Source organism: Limanda limanda, chromosome 15, assembly GCF_963576545.1.
Source record: "Limanda limanda chromosome 15, fLimLim1.1, whole genome shotgun sequence".
Lineage (NCBI taxonomy): Eukaryota > Metazoa > Chordata > Actinopteri > Pleuronectiformes > Pleuronectidae > Limanda > Limanda limanda.
The window spans coordinates 8,421,785-8,441,715 of record NC_083650.1 but is presented as its reverse complement, the minus strand read 5'-3'; the positions used below and the strand labels follow the sequence as shown (position 1 = coordinate 8,441,715).

Genomic DNA, 19,931 nt, shown 5'->3' with positions numbered 1-19,931 from the left:
GTATAAAGATACAATTACCCCTGGAGGCAACGGTGGTACAATTGATTAGTGCGGTGAATTAAAAGAGAAAGTCACCAATAGACAGGTCCGTCTCCTCTGCTCTGCTATTCCCCGTGTGGCTCACCCTGATTGTGCGAGGGGTTGACGCTCCAGAGAAAGAAGCCGTTAAAGAGAGCAGAATGCAGAACGACAGAATTGGGTATCGCCGAGTTCCATATGTACAGTAATTGCTACGTGAAAGGATGTTAGCTACTTCTCTCACACATTAAAAAGGGAATGGGCTGGAGCAGTGAGTGCAGATGTTGAGTGGATCAGGTATTTAAGAGTGAAACAGCTCATTTCCAACCCGAGCGTTTCTATGCCTGTGATACAGCACTTGAACAAATGGCATTTGAAAATGACCTGGAGTTACAATAGCAAATTACATGGGCTGGAAAAAGGGCATGCAGCGCCATGGTGCCGCCTGCAAGGCAGCGAGTGTCATATTGGAGAGCAACATGTGCATATCAAAGGTTTAGTTATCAAAGCTCACGGCTTCAAGCGTGTCTTGAGAGCGCGGCTTGAGAGGAGGGCCTTTTTTAGACCCCACTTTTTTCATGTTTTTTTTCATGTTGACTCTTCTTGCACCACCACCCTAATTGTGGAGATTTACCTCGCTCAATTTAAGAAATTATCACAAATTACCAAGAGTCAACACAGAGGAGACTGCAGTCGATGCGAACAGCGCTGGGACACGTCCTCATTCGGGTTAGCACCCTGGAACGGCTCCAAAACTCACAATCCATTCTCAGAAAGAGAGGCGGACGTCAAACAATCCTGTAGCCATTGACTATTGAACGTTTAAACCAGTAATGAGACCAACAGATATAACATATAAAACTTTACTAGCCTGTACTTTACCGACTGCTTCGAGCAGCTTATATCTGTACTTTAATTGCCACATCTTTTTAAAGGAAAGACATGTCAGCTATTTGTTTTGCTATTTTTACAGTCTTTACCTTTTACCTTCTAACAAAGTGCTGTCCCTTGGAGGTTGCTAGCTTGTCCTCTGTCTAATCCATGTATTGGTTATCCATTGGTCTGGACAGGACTGGTAGAACCAACTGTCAGCAAGGTTGTAGAAAATCAAAGGAAGAAAGTCCAGGCTGAACTGAGTCAATACTTTATTATACTTTATGCTTTATTAAGCCCTGCAAACAGCAAATGCTGGATTTATCAGATATTCTGTAAAGGGAAAAGTCTCCATTTTCACCCTCATTTGCAGCCTCCTAACCTTTTTTTGCTGCATAGTCACAGCACTCTATGAAAGAGTAAATCATAAATAAAAACTTTGACCGTACAATTTATCCAATTTAAGCTCCTAATTGCATCAGAGCTGTTGGTTTCCTAGTTTCCACGAGAGCTCCCCTCCAGGGGCAGCGGTGCAGGCCCTTGGTAATATGGTTCTGCAAGCAGCCCTAACACACTCAGCCACTATTTATCCTAATCAGTGACATCCACATAACCAGGATTGCTTAAAATGAACCCCTTCCGCGCCCCAGAAAACGCACATTTACCGGGACCCCATTTGTCATGGGTAAATTGAGGGTCAGTAAACTTCGCCTGTATCCTCCAGTGGGGATCCGGGACATGCATCATAACGTTAGGAGAGAATGATTGGCGAAGGCGAGCTGTCACACATTTGTCAGGGGGAAGGGAACATTATTTGCTAATTTCCCAAGCTGGGCACTGACAGGGTGCTTCGTCTTCAGACCTTTGTTGACCAGCATGGCTTCTCGGCTATTAGTACAAGTCAAGTGTTTTCCCTTTTTTTTTTTCTTCCTGTCCTCACTGTAAAGCGGCAGTAATAAGAGCCGTTGGTTCGACCTCACATGAGCAGCGGGAAACACTGGGTGAAGGATTTTGGACGCTGCAGATGCCCCCCCCCATACAGTGAGCTGCTCTTGCCAGGCCGGAGCTGAGGCCAGACAGCCTTGAGGGCTGATGGATCACAAAGTTTCCCGCGTCAAGGTGACGCTATCGACTCCACTGCACCAAAATCTGACAAAATGGGTATGAGGCAGTCATTCATCAACATAAGGACAAAGAGGTCATGTGTGCTTCACTCAATACTGGTGGAGATCACGAAATGTCAGTCCAGTAAGGGATGGAAAAGGAAGATGATGATAGGGCAGATGTAAGGTTTTCTTTTTTTAGTTAAGCCTCAACTGCAGTTACTTATTTTGTAAATGTATCTGTCTTTGTACAAATCCAAACTGGAAACTGTTTTTTTCAACAGCAGAACATGGATATGAGTAGTGGTAATTCCCAGATGGAAAATAAAACTCACATCCTGTCCCACTGTTAAAAAGAGGAAAAACATGTTTTGTCGTTTTGGACCCTCCTCTTCCAAAGAAAAAATGTAAAAATAAAATAAACAAACACAGACGTCTTTATCGGGTCCCATCAGATCGGGCCCTGCGCGGCTCGGCCTGTGAATCGGGCCTGGACCAAGGTCCCCCCCCCCCCGCCCTGCCGTCACTTTGAAGTCCCAGTCTCAGAAGCAGATCAGATGGAATGCTTCCTTTTCATTTCCTGTCCTGCAGGGTTGGGTGTGGTACTCCACTGGTCGCTGGTCAGAGATGGGGTGTGGCCAACAGCAAAGATAGGCTATAATGAAAGGCATTCAAGGAGGTATGTAAACAGATCATAGACGACGACTCGCAAAGACAAACCAGATACTGAACATAAGCCTAAAATCCCTTAAAGTTGGAAACACAGCAATTCAGATTTAGGCCCCTTTTCCTATTGGTCCAAAGAGTCACCAGCACCCATTAATATCTGGCTTTGATGTGCAATGGGAATGTACATGATCTGCGTTGTATTCCGGGTCAAATTACTTGACATTAGGCAACAGGTTATAATCCGCTTCTTGTCCAATTCGGAAACGACTCCAGGGTGAATGTTTAAATTCGTCCAGACAGTAAAGTGACTTCAACAGAACCCACTGGCAATGGGAAAAAGGTCGACCACGTTTTAAATTTTTTTTATTTTACCCGTGTTTAAAAAACCTTAACACACCCACAAATTTTGGTGTAAAAGAGGTTTTTTCGAAACCAATTTGACTTTATCTGCAGATTTGAAAAAGAGAATCCCCCTCTTGCAGTATGAACTGCTACAACAAGAAGAGATGACATAGGCATTTTACAAATGTCATCGCCACAGTCAAGTGGGTTGTAACCAGTTGGCCCAACAGTTTGAGCATGTGTCAGAGCGTGTTCTCCACTCGCCATCTCCTCAGACCTGCCTGTCTCATTACAACCCTGGTATTTAGCACCAGCTCGGCAGGAGTGGGGAGCAGACACTCGTTGCCAGGTTTTCGATGGGCCCTGGTTTGAAGGCCTCGCGAGCCGGTGCGGAGCGCGACAAGCTTCCACGGGAGGAAGGAAGGTCCTCGTGTCCAATTAGAGAGCTGACGTGACACGTGCTCGCACCCCCCCACTGTCAGGCAGCTTGTCAGTTAGGCTTTGAGAAGCACGCTGTGGCATTATTCCACAGCGTGTTATCGGCAAGTGACCTGTGAAATCCAGCTCCAGGAAATTGATTGAAATAAGTACTTGCAGTTGAGCATGTATTTTCTAACCCGCCCCCCCCCCTTCCATTACATATCTCTGTGAAATATATTGTGGGTGTATTTCAGAAGAAAAATTAAAGTACGCAAGTGTTTTTTTTTTTCTCCCCTTCTTCCTCTCCCAGTAAGGAATGGTATTCATTGATTTAATTTTAATTGGACCCCCTTTTTTTTTGTCCCACAGTATTGTTAGAGGTCTGTTTTGTAATGGCTCTTAAAATGGATTGTCCCCACTAAGTCACAGCATCAGTCCTCCGCCACCGGACAGATAGACGAGTATTTTCCCCTCCTCCTCCTCCTCCTCTTTTCCCTTCCTCCTCTTCTTGCCCCATTTTCAGTAGGATCCACATCCAACAGGCTTTAAAAGAATTCCACTCCCCACCCCCCCCGACCCCCTCCGCGCTGCCGCATTTTGATTGAAATTCATCGGCAAGTTTATTGAGAAATGAATGAGGGAGGCAGCGCGGTATTGACTTTGAGAGGAAAACACAACTCATCTTGAATGAGGGGGAAAACGCGGCCGTAATTTAGCCGCCATCGATCCGCGCTCCCGTCCATGTATTGATCTTCATTTTACAATATTAATTTGCGCTTGCAATCAGCTGTGAAGGGAACCCATTTGATTTCGGCGGGCTGGTAATGTGTGTAAGTCCGCCGGCGTCCTTCGAGAAGTGGCACCCATACTTTAGATGTCATCTAAGAGGATTGAACAGGTGTCTCTGGCCCTTTCTAATAATACAGCCCATATGAAGGGAGGGCTGAAATTATGGATCCGCAATCTGTAACATTGCTCCCTTTTAACCGTGTTAATTACATTTTATCTATTGCAGGAGCAATATCTGCCGGAGACTGTAACTGTCTCGATCCTTTTCTTTTTTTTTCATCTGTATTGGCTCAAAGTTCATGAAATTTCAATGATCATTGATCTGTCCCCATTGATTTATCTTAACTGCAGATCTTTGAAATTTTAATTTCCTGTTCATCCTGAGACTGGATGGAGGTGGAATCACTCAGTGGTAACTGGCTGCAGTGGATGGAGATGATATGGTCAGTGTGGAAACAGATGAGGTTTTGCTTTGCGTGGGTTTGCTGTGAAAATTCCAATTTGGCTTGGTTTGAGTTTTTTTCTCTCTACTGTAAAGATGGTCTCTACATCTGCATGCGTGTTTTCTATTCTCTCAGCAGCAACTGGAACAATTCCATCCTGCGCAGCTGTAGCATGACGTCCGAGTGTTTCACCTTCCAGTGTGCACAGAGTTCAGGTTTAACTCCTTGCGGTGACAGAGATTTGCTCTCTCTGTGTCTCCGGTGCTGAGCAGCCGCCAGATGAGGTCATTACGTGTGTTGATACTTCCCTGAACCGCATCCATCTAACCGACTGCAGGTGCCTAGGAGGCTTCAGTTCCACTGTTTGACAAGTCACAAATGCAAAAACACTTAAATGAACTTCTGCCTGTGCTGTTTATCTGTCTCCCCCTTTCCAACTCCCACTCCACCTCTAATTTGTGTTAAGGGGGGAAGAAAAAAATAACTGCTCAATGGTGTAGGAGGAGTGGAGATAAGCTCGAAGCAGTTAAGTATAATTAGCGAAAGTAATAGCTGGCAAATGGCAACAAGGCTAGGTTTTTATCTCCTGGAAAGATAGAGTTATCGTAATAAGCTGTAATGGCTGGCAGGAATGCTAGTGCTCGGTGCAAGCCTCCATTCAGCCTCATAGACTTAACAAGGAACAATTTCCCTTAAATTTACTGCTTTGCTCAAACATTTCCCCATGTTTATACCCCGATACTGTAAGTCAATACACAAGTTCAATCCACTTCCATATAGACCCAGGGCACACAGCAGCGTATCGCCGTGTAAGCACTTCTGGCTGCCAACGTCGGCCATGTTACACTGTTCCTGCAGAGCGGTTACTCATGTCCTATTTCTAGGGAACACGGAGAAGGAGCAACAGACCCCACTCAGACGCCATGTACACGCCATCCACTCTACATTTTAAGTAAAGTGGCTGGACTGAGGCGGCTAAAGGGGCTCTCAGAGAAAATGTGTGAGGGGCATGAAAGGCCGGGCCAGATTAAGGCGTCAGATCAAAATAAGAACTGGGAAGTGCACATTCCAGGGCCGAGGAATTCCACTGAAGCGCTGCCATGAGCGCCCGGGCGCATGCGTGATATATTCAAAATTGGAAGTGATACGGTCACAGCTGCACACCGAGGCATGCATTACATTTCTTCATATTCTGAAACATGATCATTCACTCTCCAGAGTGAGAAAATTACTGAAATATTCATAAAATCTTTTTTTCCCACCCCTCATTCTTTCATGGAAAAACAAAAAGCGTCCGACTCTCCAGCATGCAGGTCTGTTTCTTTGTCACCTATCGCGTTAATTCCGCTCATGCGTGGAAACGATTCTTTTGCTGTTTAAAATCTGGAACATATGTGCTGCCACTTTGTTGTCTCGTTGTCGCTTTTGTTAAATTCTAATCATCTCGGAAAATCAGAGCACGGAAAACAAATCCACGGGCGATTACGTCTCCGTGAATGTAACACGAGCCGGGGAAAAGAGACATAATAATAACCTAATTGAACAAAACATGTAACCTGTCTAAATCTGAGCAGAAGATGAGAGAAAATGAGAAATTCTATTAGTCCATAATGTTCTCTCTGCTCCCCCCCACCCCCCCACCCCCACCCCTCCTCTTCATCTCTCCGGCAAAGTATTCATATGCTTGCCCTGCCTCTCCTCCTCCCTGTGTCTCTCTTTCTCTAATTATCCACGAGGTCAGTAAGCAAAATGGGGAAGAAGCCAGGAGATCAATACAAATTATCCCTGAGCAAACCAGTGCTGACAGTTTGAATTGCAGCATATGTTTACCCAAAATCAGGCAATTTATCTTAATATCAGGCGAGTAATGCAGCCGGGGTCAGAGGTCACACAATCTCTCCACCTCATAATTACCCGCCTCTAAAACAGGAAAGTGGTATTGATTGGCCGCGGGCCGGGAAGCGGGCGTGACTGGAACGTGCCAGCGACCCCCCCCCCACCCCCTCCCACCCCCATCATACCTCCTCCCAGTCACCCCCCTCCCTCTTCACTCCACCTTCCCCTGTCCCTCTTCTCTCCCCCCCCCCCCCCCCCTCCCCCTCGGCTAGACTCCCCACCCGGCGCAGGATTTATGGGATGTGTGTGGAGGGTTTCATGTTACCATGCAGCGTCTGAGAACCCCTTACAGGAGGGGTAATGTGAGGGAAGGGGAGTGGGGGGGGGTGTACACTCCCTCCACACCCTCACTCCCCCCTCCCTCTCTCCCTTTCACCGTATTGTGTCGGGACGAGAGGGACAAACTAATTTTGGCGTGCAAGTGCATCATCGCTGGGCTGGATTTGCCCGTTCCATCTTCAGAGGGAGAGTAAAGTTTACGACAGAGTGTGAAGCCGGGACATAATGATGTGGCAAAGATTAAAAAAAAAGACACGGGGCGAAGAGGTGGTGGGTGGGCGGGTGGGGGGGGGGTTGTCACTGTGTGTGGTGTAAGAGGAGTCGTCCCAATGATTCTTGTAAAAAGCTCCGAGGGCTGAAAGGAAATCTTTGCCTCGCGAGGAGAAATGTGTGCGGAGCGCCGCGATGAATACAACACAGAACGCATTTATTGTCCGGATTGAATATATAAGTGCTTAGTATATATCATCAGCGGCTCTTACAGGATTATTGACATTGTCTGTGTCTGTCTGCACCGGTGTGTACATGCTACGACTACAAAACTGTCAACTCATCAACTGACAGCACCGTTTAGCGCTAATGCAAGTCTCCATCAGCTGTCAAAAGCATTTGCATGAAATCAATAGCAGATGGCGGCCTGTGTCACCAATTTCATTACGCAGGGGTTGTTACAAAGATCATCTCCGTGATAGATGAGACGGCGACATGTCGACATGTGGAGATCACGCCTGGTGCTCGGACGCCGGCTGCAGAACCCAGGGCCGAGGTTTTAAAACCCATCTCGAGTGGGAATAACATTGAAGTATATTCTGGTCTGCCGAGAGGTCGCTGTGTTGTTGTAGAAGTTGATGGAGAAGGAAAGGAACACAGACCCAGTACTTACAACTATAATAATGTTTATTACACAGAAGTTTCACAGGTCAGGACGGATACCATGGTATACCCGGAGACATCACAAGCCAATAGTGAAAGTCTGACAGGCCGTGGTCAAACACACATTATATAGAGAGGTTAGTTCCGCCCACGACTTTGGGTAACATGTCATCGCACCTAAGGCCTCCCAATAAGGACGTGTTTCGTACATGAAGATGAAAATACAATGGTCAAGGATCTTCCCTTCACCTTCATCCATTTGCTGGTCAAAGGTCCTTCCGAAGAAGGAAAGACCTACTTGAATAACATCTGAAGGACTCTCTGAGAATGTCTGAGAGTCACCAAAATAAGCATCATAAATATCAACCTGTCATCATATTTAAACGCACGCTAAAATCATTTACTCTGGTGAATACACGACAACATATTTGTTCACTCGGTCGTATTTAATTTCACACCAAACACAACATATGAACTTCCCAAACATTGACGAATTAAATCCTAAACTTTTAAGACCACAGGATATCCTACCCTCCGAATCACATTGCTAATTATTTCACGGCTCTACGTTTACAGTCGAGCGTCATTATCATCGGAGTGGGCCTGTCAAACCCGGCACCTCTCCCGACCCCGGTGTCGTCCTGTACTGTACGCCTCTCCGGCTGTGTTCCCAGCATGCCTGGCGGCTTGTGCAGGCCCCAGCTGAGGCAGAGGACAGGAGAGCGTGATGTATCACCCTGAGAGAGCCCACTGACAGCCTCTGATGATGGATGGCCTGATTATGGAGTGCTTTTTACACATACACAATTTACATCACACTGAGCAGCGGGGTCTGGCAGGGGGCTGACATGCACATATACACTCTCGCAGCCGGTGCACGTGCACTTACACACACACACACACACACGGAGACGCCAATATGCATGCGTGCTTCGGTTGTGTACACATGTAGGAGTCGAACCACAGTGCATAGATAAAGAAAGGAGGTGGAAATAACAAAAGAAAAGGGGGCAAATTCCTCGCTACAGCCTTGTCATGTACGATCAATACGGCAGATCAATCCTTTATTAAGGAGAAGATGGCGACCCCCCCCCTTACCCACCACATTCCGAAGCAGACCTTTTGTCGTTTTCGGGGGACGCATGATGACATGTCAAATCAGATTTCCAGCAGTGTATGTTTGTGGCGTGGTGTTTATTCAGGTGTGCCGGGAGGAGGAGCCGGGGCTGGAGAGCACTGTATCTGCCAGGCTGGATCCTCAGTATCGATTAGCGTCCCTGCATTGTCCATGCTTGAACACATAATTGCTCCATTTGATCACGGTCGAGCTGGCAATTACTGTATTCGGGTTTTCGGCAAAAAGTGGTGCACGTGTAAAGTGTGCGTGCTGCATGCATGCGTGAGTAGGTACAACGTGTGTGTGTGTGTGTGTGTGTGAGCATGCCCGAGTGTGTATTCAGATGAGAGAGGGAACAAAAGAAAAGACAGAGAGAAACGTAAATGTTCATTCTCCTGCTGCGACTGCCCGTCCTGTGCTCCAGTGGCCCTGCCTGTGGGGGGGGGGCGGCGTTCGCTTGCTCTCCCACTCTCCGGTGTTCAGCAGGTTCAGCGAGCTGTGCGGTGTTAATGCTGAAATTACATGCTGAGTAATGAGTGATGGGCCAAATTACAGGCTGAACAATGAATAGAGGCAGGCAGCTCTTATTAGTCTCCATAGAAAAGCCATTGATTTATGAAGCGCCTTGCTCGGCGGAGTTACTCTCCTGAAAATGATATCTACATTGAGAAGTGATGTTCTCTATTAAGTCGTTCCTTCCCCCTTTACACCGCTCTCTCCTCCTCCTCCTCCTCCTCCCCTCCGTCTCTCCCCTGCCCTCCCTCACTCCCCTGCCCTCCCTCCATCCCGCCCGCCCGCCCTGCCTATGAGTGTACACATGATTGTTTAGAATCAGGCGGAGCTGTAAGGAAGCCTTCAATTACCCATTAGGACTGTCAGACATAAAATGCCCCTGCTCTCACCAAAGTCTGGGTTATGATTCATTTACTTTGTGCCTCTGATTCATCGCCCAATATGCCGCGTGCCCCAGATTACTATTTGAGGGGTGGGAGAGATTAATGGCTGCATGGGATCTGTTGCCGTATTTCACGGGCCCAGTGTTGCAGTACAGTCGGTGCAGACGGGTGAAATGACAGCAACCTCCACTAGATCAATGTGTGGACAGCCTTTCACAGATTATTAAAGCTCTGTTAGATTAAAAGACCCCCGCTATGTAGTTTGCTTTTAGTCAATATTCCAAAGCAGATAAAAAGGGGGAGGGTCCCTGTGAAGGATTCTCAGACTGATGTAGGCCATCATGGCTGTTAATGGAATAACACTCGGTGACACAAGTGTCAAGAGGATCCCGTGTCATTTTCTATCGCCTGCCGCCCCCCCCCCCGCGGAGCCACCGATGTTTCATGAAACCTGGTCTCATCCCCGAGGATGCTTTGAAATGAGGCATCCAGAAATTACTTCTCTTCCCGTAAAGTCAGATCTCTCAATTATAGGTTCGTCCAAAATACTCCGGGAAAACGTTTCCAATCCTCATCCTCCTCCCTTTTGCTTTTCTTTCAGCCCTGAACGAGCCGACCATCGACTACGGCTTCCAGCGGCTGCAGAAGGTCATCCCCAGACACCCCGGCGATCCGGAGAGGTTACCGAAGGTGGGTACACTGTCCTCACAGCAGATAGAGAGAAAGGAAAAGAAAGAAAGAGAGAGACAGAGCTGTCTGAGGCTTTAATACTCTCAATGTGACAAATACACAAAACATTACCATGGACACGGAGCACTGTGACCCCAAACCGTAACAGCTTTGCCTCACATATGTGGCTTACCGGCTAACCAGCGTGGTAATGGTATTGGGATTGTGTGCAGGCAGAGGCGTAAACTCTCTGTGTGGTAAAATAGCTCAATCAGGCCTTTTCCTCTCCAGTAGTCTGTGGAGATGGTAATCTGGTCAGAAACGACGTCTGCGCCCTCATTACCCCACTCATGTTTTCCTTTCATTTTCTGCAGCTCGATTTGGTTTAATCTTTTGTTTACAGAACCCTGTGCCGTAAACCCCCCCCGTCTTACTGCGGCTAATAGACAAAGACTGCATGTTATTATGCTTTGGCTTTCTTATTGTTTTTCTTTTGAACCTGGGTGAGGGAGTTGAAAGCCTCATCAGTTTGAGACACACCGGTGTGGCACACAAATAGGCTGCCATATTGAAAGACCGGAGCATGGAAATAAGGTGCACAGGTTTTCCCTTTTTTCTTCTTCTTCTTCTTCTTTTCCATTATTATTATTTCCTTCCACTGCAGAAACTCTTTGATTCTTTGACTCTTTTCATCATTCCCTTTGATTCCCTCGCTCTTTTCATTTCCTATTGATAAAATCTATCTGTGTGTTTTCACTAATTGCCACCCTGCCAGTAACCATTTGGGTGAGTGACATTCCAGATGTGTGAGGTGTAATAATATGACTGATTAGTGCGTTCGGAACCCCTCGGCATGCAGTAAAGTGGCGGCCACCTCGGAGTTTTAATAATATTGTAAAACCTTTAAAGACCTTATCTATTAAATCCCAGCATGCAACACAGCAATATCATTAAGGTCCAATGGACAATTTAATAAAGAACAGACTGTGTGGTGGCTATAGATGTTTGACCAAGGCAACGTGGAGAAATGGAACATCACAGCTAGTCCCTGGTTCAGTATATGAAGTGTTTCAATTAGACTCAATCCCCGTGGAGACAGGAAACAACACCCGGACATGAAATGTTACTCTAATTTCAACTGAGTACACTTACCTTTAATATCCACACGGCTCCCTCTATCTCCGCGGGCATCGCTGGTCAATCTAGGCGCACTATTTCTACGTTATATAAAGTCACCGCGTCTTTGTGGAAAAAATCCACATCGGTGAAACAAAGAGAACAACAATGTTAAACACGGCTCTGTTGCGAGAGAAAGACCCGACTTTTTTTTCCCCGGGTTCCCACCGCGGTGTTGGCAACGCGAGACAGATTTTGACACCGAACCCGAGATTAGTTTCCTGGGTGTGCGCGTATACTTAATATAGCACGCTCTCCCAGCCTTTGCATGAAACAATCACAGAGTGAGATGAAACCCTGCACTTCCAATAAACAACATAAATATTTGATTTGCTCTCTAATGGACCCAAATATGGGGTTCAGGGGGCATGTAAATGATCCCACCAAGTGATTCGTCATTGTTAAGCTTGCCATCTGAGGGTCAGCTCTCGGGGTCAAAAGCACATTCCCAATAAAGCAGCCCGCGGCGTGCAGCGGGCTGGCGTGTACATTCGGAATGAGAACAGAAAAGCAGCATATAGAGAACAGCCATTACAGGGTGCAGGTGAGGTAGGGAGACTCTATAAAAAGGAGATAAAGCTGGAGGACGCGCGGTGTGCATTAGCGGAAAGGCAAATCGACACCAGGCCCACTCACCGCCTCTACCCCCCCCCTCCCATGACTTCACCCTTCAGTTGATAATATTACTGCGCTATTGATTTCCACCAGCCTTCTCCCTGGGACCAGTAAGACACGTGGTAATTGTGAGGAGACAGAAAGCCAATATGGGAGTGCTCATGGATAGCAAGGGATGCACGCTAATATTGTTGCTACACAGAGAAAAAAAGGGGGGACGCTGCCTCTGATTGAAGTTTACCTCGTAATTCTAAGACAACATCGCAGATGACATGTCTGACCCTGTGGGAGGAGTGGAGATATAAAAATTCAATGCAAAGTCCAGGGTGAATATGAAAGTAATAAGTGTGAGCAGTCAAGTGATGAGAAGGGAGATTGGTTTGCGGGCATGGCGTTAAGTGAAGAGAGACTTTGGAATTCACCCTCCTTTTTAAGATCTTGTTATAAAACAATTTTCTATTCATAATATAAAAAAGACAATTTATAATACCATTTTGTGCCCTCTGGCAGTAATGGACAAATAGACTGGATATCACATTATATCACACTCAATTTCTCTCTTCTGTAACAAATTAGATTCATTATGAAATTAAAAGTGGAAACTCAATATTGTTTTATTATTAAGCTGATTGCTTTGGATTCTTTTCTTGGCCCCCAAAATGAGCATAAGCCCATTCTTTTCCAATTCTTTGTGTAATCCACAAGGAGAAAATATTACAAATGTGTTCATGTCAAGCAATTACCCATGTATTTAAATGAATCTCTCTTCCTGTGCTCTTTGAAGTACCTTCATCTAATGGCCCTATGCTTCTAAATGCATTCATTACCTCGGGCTAGAGCTAACAGAGTAATTGCCTTACAGTTTTAAAATGGCATTAGCACTCCGAGCTACATAACCTAGGCCCTCTTTTATTAACTGTGATAATATAAATACAACATCCATGTTAATCTAGTGCTTGAAGAATCACAGTCAGGCCACGTCGTTATTATTGTTAGATATTTTTTCATAACACGTCATTTGTTACGGTTTTTTCTTTTCTCTCTCTCTCCCCCCGCCCCCCCCCCCCCCGTTTGCAATAATGTAACACGGCGTCTAAATCTGAGGTGATCTGTCATCTGAGCGGCGCCGTTTAAACAGTTGTTGAACACGGGACCTTTATGCAAAGCGAGCCAAACAATAGCAGGGAAAATCTGTCACGCATTTGTCACAGAACAACAGAAATCATTTGAGGCCTTTAATTGTTTCAATTTAACATGGTGCGTTCTGATATGTCTCCATGACAAGAAAGCCAATTACACTTATGCTGGAGCAGTATTGAGATTTACATGGAAATGCCCTCAGAACACTATTCCGTGTTAATCGTATTCACAGCATGAGCTGCTACGCATGAAAGCATTTCGTCAGAAGCAAACAAACTTCCTTCCTTGATTGGGTGCAGCACTTCTCATCATCCTCCGATATGACTAGGTTGCCACTTAAGCATAGCCCTGCGAGTCAGCTTGGTTAGTTAAGACACCACGCGGTAAACGACAGATTAAGGATGAGAGGCAATATCGTCTCCTCTCCTCCTTTTTTTCCCAAGCTGTCCTTATGTCACTGCTGCAAAGCACCATATGGACAAGGAGGCAGAGGACGTTTTAAAGAGAATGAAACATGGCTTGCGAATGCGACAGTCTTAATTGCTTTAATTGTTGTTTAAAATTGAGAGCCATGTAGGAGATCTTGAAATATGATAGAATAGATTATTGGTAATTATTAACTGCAGACAAAAAGAAAGAAAACCACTTTATCTCACTCAGCAAGAGAGAGAGAAATCTGTTCTGCCTGATGAGAACACATCAAGACAGCTGGTCCTCTCATTTAGTCTACCTGCCTCACGACAACCATAATTCTTTATTTGTATGCAAACTAGATGCATGCAACGTTGAGCATACACACCAATTTCAGAGGTAAATGCCCATTCTAAGAGCCACCCATCCGGTAACGTGGGGTGGATTAAGCGATATGTTTCTATAAGAGAGCATGGCATACGCTGGAAGTGGCTTCTACAGTGATTCATCTTGATAAATCAAGGGCTGTGGTAGATATGCTCCTCAGGATGAAAGGGCCCATGCACACGCTCCGTACACACTACATACGCCGTGCCTTGGAAATGCAGGCCAAGTCTTGGAGGCCGCTGTTTGAAGGCGCGAAGGCTGTGTTTACATTCATTTACGGCAGCTGCCGTCTTAATCCCACACTGCTATTGCCAAGTGATGGAACACTTCAGACAAATTACCGAGGCCCGCAAAAGAAAACACAGCGAATGTGGGAAGAAAACAAGCGCCATCTGAGATGTTTCTGGTGACAGATTTGCATTGCTTTTAAGCAGGGTTCTAACAGCACACCCGACAAATCTCCGCTCTACAGCAGGTGACAAGCAAGCATTTTAAAAAACACACGCGAAAGCCATGTCTGCAACTTGCCTTTGTCAGATTAAACGCACTCTAAAAGGAAGAGAGGGTTTTCAGAGAGCATATTGCCTTCTGTATTATAGAAAACAAAGAGAGCAGTCTGCTTGCTTGAGAGGGATTTAATTGTAAGTGCTGAATTCAAAGAGCAGATAAAGACACACAAACGGGCCAAACCCCACCTAGCCCGAGAGCCTGAAACAGAGTGGGGGGGAACAGGATCTGGGGCCAACTCATTTTCAGTGTTAAGAGCCAAAGCAACACAGCTAATCCGCATTGTCAAGCGGGGGCAAGCATGCAGACATGGATAAGACCACATCCTGAGCATCCGTGTCCCCAAGGCACAGGCACCCAGCTCTTGCTGGATGGGAAGTCATTTGTGAAGTCCTTTGCAACATCCAGTCAAAGAGGTTAATTGAAAAATTCCTTAATGTCATTACAACAGAACTAGATTAACCCAGAGCTAATTCACTTTATTGTTCTGAAGAGAGGGGGACTCGGCGCTGAACTCCGGAGCAAACGTGAAGCCTGGAACCAGGGGTGAGGTGTTGTTTTTAAAGGACTATGCCAGTTTAATTAAGATAGGGAACATTATTCACTGCTCTGCATGGTTGGAAGGAGCAAAGTGGTGCCGCTGTAAAAAAATGCAGCCTCTAAAAATCCGGGTGGCTTCTCATTCAGGCGCTGGAATATATAAAACATTCCCAAATATCGCCGCGGCCGTGCTGTGTAATGTTGTTTTGATATTTGTTTGTTACCGTAACAACAACCGGGGTCACACACGTAATGCGCTCGGGTCTTAACATTTGCTCTCTGTGTTTTGCTCATCAGGAGGTGCTACTGAAGAGGGCGGCCGATCTTGTTGAAGCCCTGTATGGAATGCCCCACAACAATCAGGTATGTGTCCACACAGCTGCTAAACAAGAAACCATTGAAAAGTCCCTGATAGCATCACCAAAGGGTATTTTTTCACCACTATATCTGGAACAATGCAGAGCGATACGTGCGCTGTGAGTTAACCGTATAGCCGTGAACCACGCATCAAAGCTGAAGAAACATAAATAACAAAAACCCTCTGCTTTTCTCTCTCGGCTCCTCAGGAGATCATCCTGAAGAGGGCAGCTGACATCGCCGAGGCCCTGTACAGCGTTCCACGCAACCACAACCAGATCCCGTCGCTCGCCAACACCGCCTCCCACGGCATGATGGGAGTCAACTCCTTCAGCAGCCAGCTCGCAGTCAATGTGTCTGAGTCACAAGGGAACGACCAAGGTATGTGATTTTTTTAGAGGTGTATGGCTCCATAACTCAGGGGTTCTCCAGGAGTGGGGTCCAGGGTTCCTCCAGGGGGTTTGAAGCAAAATGAGAAATAGTTAAATTTCACTCATTAAAATTGAAAAAAAATTGAAAAGGGTAGAAATACAGTTTTGGAAGCATTAGCCCCCTTCCTCATTGGCAATATGGGGAGTTTAATCGCCAATTAAGTGCCAAAATGTTTTATTATTAAACTGGTATCATGTGCCGATTGGAAAATGTCCCCATTTTGCAGTTTTTTCATTCATTGTCATATTTCTGTTCCAACACACACTTGAGCTCACTGAGGGACATTTTGTAACATATCAACTATAAATAATGTATTTATCTCTGAAATGTATGTATTAGTTGTCATCAGAATCAGAATCAGAAAGGATTTATTGCCAAGTAGGTTTACACCTACCTGGAATTTTCTTTGGTAAATGTCATGCCCTTAATATAGTGATGCAGCACAGATAATTCAGCCAAGATCTCCTGCCTTCATTTCTTTTCTTTTTGTATTTGATGAAATGCAATGTGCATATATATTTGCAGCAGTAAAATCTCCATGATCATTTCCTGACTATGTCCCTTAGTAAACACTGTGCAAAGTGAACGGTATGAATGAGTCTCCCTCTCCTTCTTCCCACCCGTGTTGTGCAGTGGGCTACAGCCGGAACACCAGCAGCGTGTCCCCCCGGGGCTACATCTCCAGCAGCACCCCCCAGCAGTCCAGCTACAACAGCGTCAGCAACAGCATGAACGGCTACGGCAACGCCGGCATGAACCTGGGAGTGCCGAGCTCCCCTGGGTTCCTCAACGGATCCTCTGCCAACTCCCCATATGGAAGTGAGTAGCTCGCCACCATCACACGCTGGAGGAGCACTAAGCTGCTGCTGCTGATTTCATTCCGGGCTCCACACACATTCGTTTTCACTTCTATGAATCACTTGTGACAGAGTTATCACGTTATTGATGGAGATAATATATTACTATTCATTCACGGGTGGCTTGTTGGGTTTTTTTACTACTTCCTGGGACACACACATGTAGCCCGGGATGGAAGTTGTATTCATTTTTTTATGTGCATTTCAAACGTGTGCCACCTGTATTTGTTGAAACCAGACAAGATGTTGACGGTAGGTACTGATCGTGTATCCACCCCCCCCCCCCACCCCACCCTCTGACAGAAATACTACCCCAGCCTTACCTTAACTGCCCTCTCCCCCCCGAGCACCGCACTCACAGCACGTTCTCACTCTCTCCCCCCCTCCTTCTCTCCTCCCTCCCCTGTCGTCTCCGCAGTTAAACAAAAGAGCGCCTTCGCCCCTGTGGTCCGACCCCAGGCCTCCCCACCCCCCTCCTGCACCAGCGCCAACGGCAACGGACTGCAAGGTGAGCCCCCCTCACCCCCTCATCCCTTCCCCACGGACTACTGGTCAGATACCGCTGCTCAGGCCTCTGTCCGGTTTGGTGAGGGATTAATCATTACAAATATATGCATTTTGACAGGCCAATTTACACCTTTCACTTCACACACACACACACACACACACACACACACACACGCTGCACCACATACAGAGCATGGCTCCACACAACACAACACACACACACACAAATACAGCACTGCAAGCCTTGTCTCACATCTGTGCAAACACACATGCTCCTTGTTGCCCTTTCGTACAAATGATCTCTGATGTCGCAGGAAAAGACCTTCCCAGGATTGTTTTAGTAATTATGTTTATTAGGTTTTGTGCATGTGTCATGACCAACATGATTGCTTTGAAAACAAGCTTAGCCGTAGTGTGTGCCCCAAGATTAATAACATTGGGCTTAATGAAGTGGGAAATTAAAGTTCATCTTGCTACACGTTCATACTTATTAATACATGTTGTGCAGAAATTAATGAGCAATGCCTTTGCCATCATCTGCGCTGGCAAACTTAAAAGCATTTCAACCATGACTCTACAAATATACTCAGAGCAATATAGTAATATATCATCCCAGCACTTCACTAGTAGCCTAATTGTTAAAACGTGTGAAAATACCGAATATATAAACTCTCAGGGTGAGGTACAGTTGCTAATGATATCCGAAGCAGATGGTGCTGGTAAAATAACGGAAGCTACCTTTTGATCTCGCCTAATCTCTCTCGGATAATGACACGTCTCAGGGAAAAGGGAAAGTGTGGGACTAATGCGCTGTGTAGAGGGATGAGGAGACAAGGGATAAGGAGACAAGGGGAGGAGCAGGCAGCCAGAGCAGGAATCTGAGGAGCGTCTAGTGCCGGAGCAGTGTGGCATTGTGGGAAGTGACCGTGTTGTTGCTCTGCCGTCACCACGGCCGCATCTCCAGGGAGTCTGGGCCACTGTTTGCCATTACCCCAACGCCAGGAGAAATATCACACATGGCAAGAGTGGCGTGCTGGGGGCTGAAATGTCAGAGCAGGAGGGAGCTTTTCAAACTCGGCCTGTTAGGGAGGATGTGCTGCAGCCGGCTGGTGGACACGGCAAACACTCACAGGCTCATACGCAAACAGCCACATTAAGGCATTCACGCACTTGGTGCACTGTCAGATGGCTGGACTTGCGTACACATAGCCACACACACACACACACACAACAACAGACACACACACACACACATGCAACAGCACATCCATGCATGCAGTAAATTGTTCAAAATTTTTTATCCAAACCTTGCTTTTCAAGCCCAATGAGTTAACGTTGCTTCTCTTTCTCTTTCTCCGCAGCCATGTCCGGCCTGGTTGTCCCTCCAATGTAAAAAAAAATGCACTTTCATCATCTCAAGCACCAGTCCACCACTTCAGAGGACAAACCCCCCCCCACCCCCCCAATCCCCCCGCCCCTCTGTCCTCTGAACACACCACAAAAAACGCTGGTGTGTAATGTATAGTCAACCGCTCGTTCTGTTTTTTTAAAGATGAAGAAGAACAAAAAAAAAAAAAGTGAAGAATTTTTTTGGTTTCTTTTAAAATGACTTTCACCCCCACCTGCAGAACAAAAGGATCTCACAAGGAACAATACTTTTTTTCTGTGGGATGCTTTTTTATTTTGTCGTCTGTATTCCCCCCCCCTCAATTTTATCACCCTTGAAGAGGAGGCGGGAGGAAGAAGGGTTTATTTTGTATACCTGTCGGGCCGCGCCTCGGCTTCGGATCTGTCCAATCATCCAACACATTCAATACTGGAAGGGACTCTGTGGACTCACCATCTGGTTGTAAAGTAAAAACACTGATGTACAGTACATTTGCCAATGGACTTGTTTGCCTCAGAAATTGTTTCTGTTTTTCCTTTTTTTTCTGTTTCAACTCTCTTTTAATAGATCCACAGCAGTTGTGTGTCTTTATAATGTGACTTTTTTGTATTTTTACGTGTGAGGATAAATTCACAGGGGCCAACACAGTTTGAATTACAACTGGAAAAATATATGAGATATATAATGTAGAAAAATTGATCATAAAAAGTACAACAAATACAAGTAAAAAAAATAAAAGTAAAACGGGGTGGGGCCTGGGCGGGTAAGGATGTATCATGTTTCATTCCTGCATTTTAACTTAAATTTTGTAATTTATTGTAGCTAGAAATCATCTTCAAAAGTAAAAAAAAAAAAAAAAATCCACTTTGATTCAACAAGCACACTGACGTGTACAAAACACTGCTCTGTTGATGAATATGATGTACTTCCATGTCTAGAGCTTCCTTTTAAGCAAGTGTGTTTTGCCATGTTTTTCAACTTTTTTGCTAGCACTGTATATTAATGCATTCCTAGGCTACTGTGAAGTCTGTTTCTTGTTGATGAGGAGCAGTCTCCCCCTTCTAGCTCCAACTCCCTTATGTGTTTTATATGTGGTTAAAAATTGTAGACTATTGTGATATTGCCAAACTTGTGCTAAATATTTATACATCTGTCTTTTTCATGTTCTTTTAGATCGACAAAAAAACATTTGAAAAACAAAAATTAAAATCCATCGAGAATGTAGGAG

At 45.7% G+C, this 19,931-nt stretch overlaps 1 protein-coding gene across 13 annotated transcripts in view; it reads left to right on the top strand.

Annotated features, from left to right (window-relative positions):
- Positions 1 to 18,709, top strand: part of ebf3b (EBF transcription factor 3b) — a 68,017-nt gene extending 49,308 nt beyond the window's left edge. For 6 of the 13 annotated variants that reach the window (XM_061087334.1, XM_061087332.1, XM_061087331.1 and 3 more), the window contains 6 exons: positions 10,320 to 10,408; positions 15,461 to 15,526; positions 15,730 to 15,901; positions 16,586 to 16,774; positions 17,150 to 17,317; positions 18,678 to 18,709. In XM_061087334.1, coding sequence (XP_060943317.1) covers positions 10,320 to 10,408; positions 15,461 to 15,526; positions 15,730 to 15,901; positions 16,586 to 16,774; positions 17,150 to 17,317; positions 18,678 to 18,709 — 716 coding nt within the window. Of the gene's footprint in view, positions 1 to 10,319; positions 10,409 to 15,460; positions 15,527 to 15,729; positions 15,902 to 16,585; positions 16,779 to 17,126; positions 17,396 to 18,677 lie in introns of all 13 variants that reach the window. The other 7 variants (XM_061087330.1, XM_061087324.1, XM_061087323.1 and 4 more) reach the window with 4 other exon arrangements.
- The last annotated feature ends 1,222 nt before the right edge of the window (positions 18,710 to 19,931 follow it).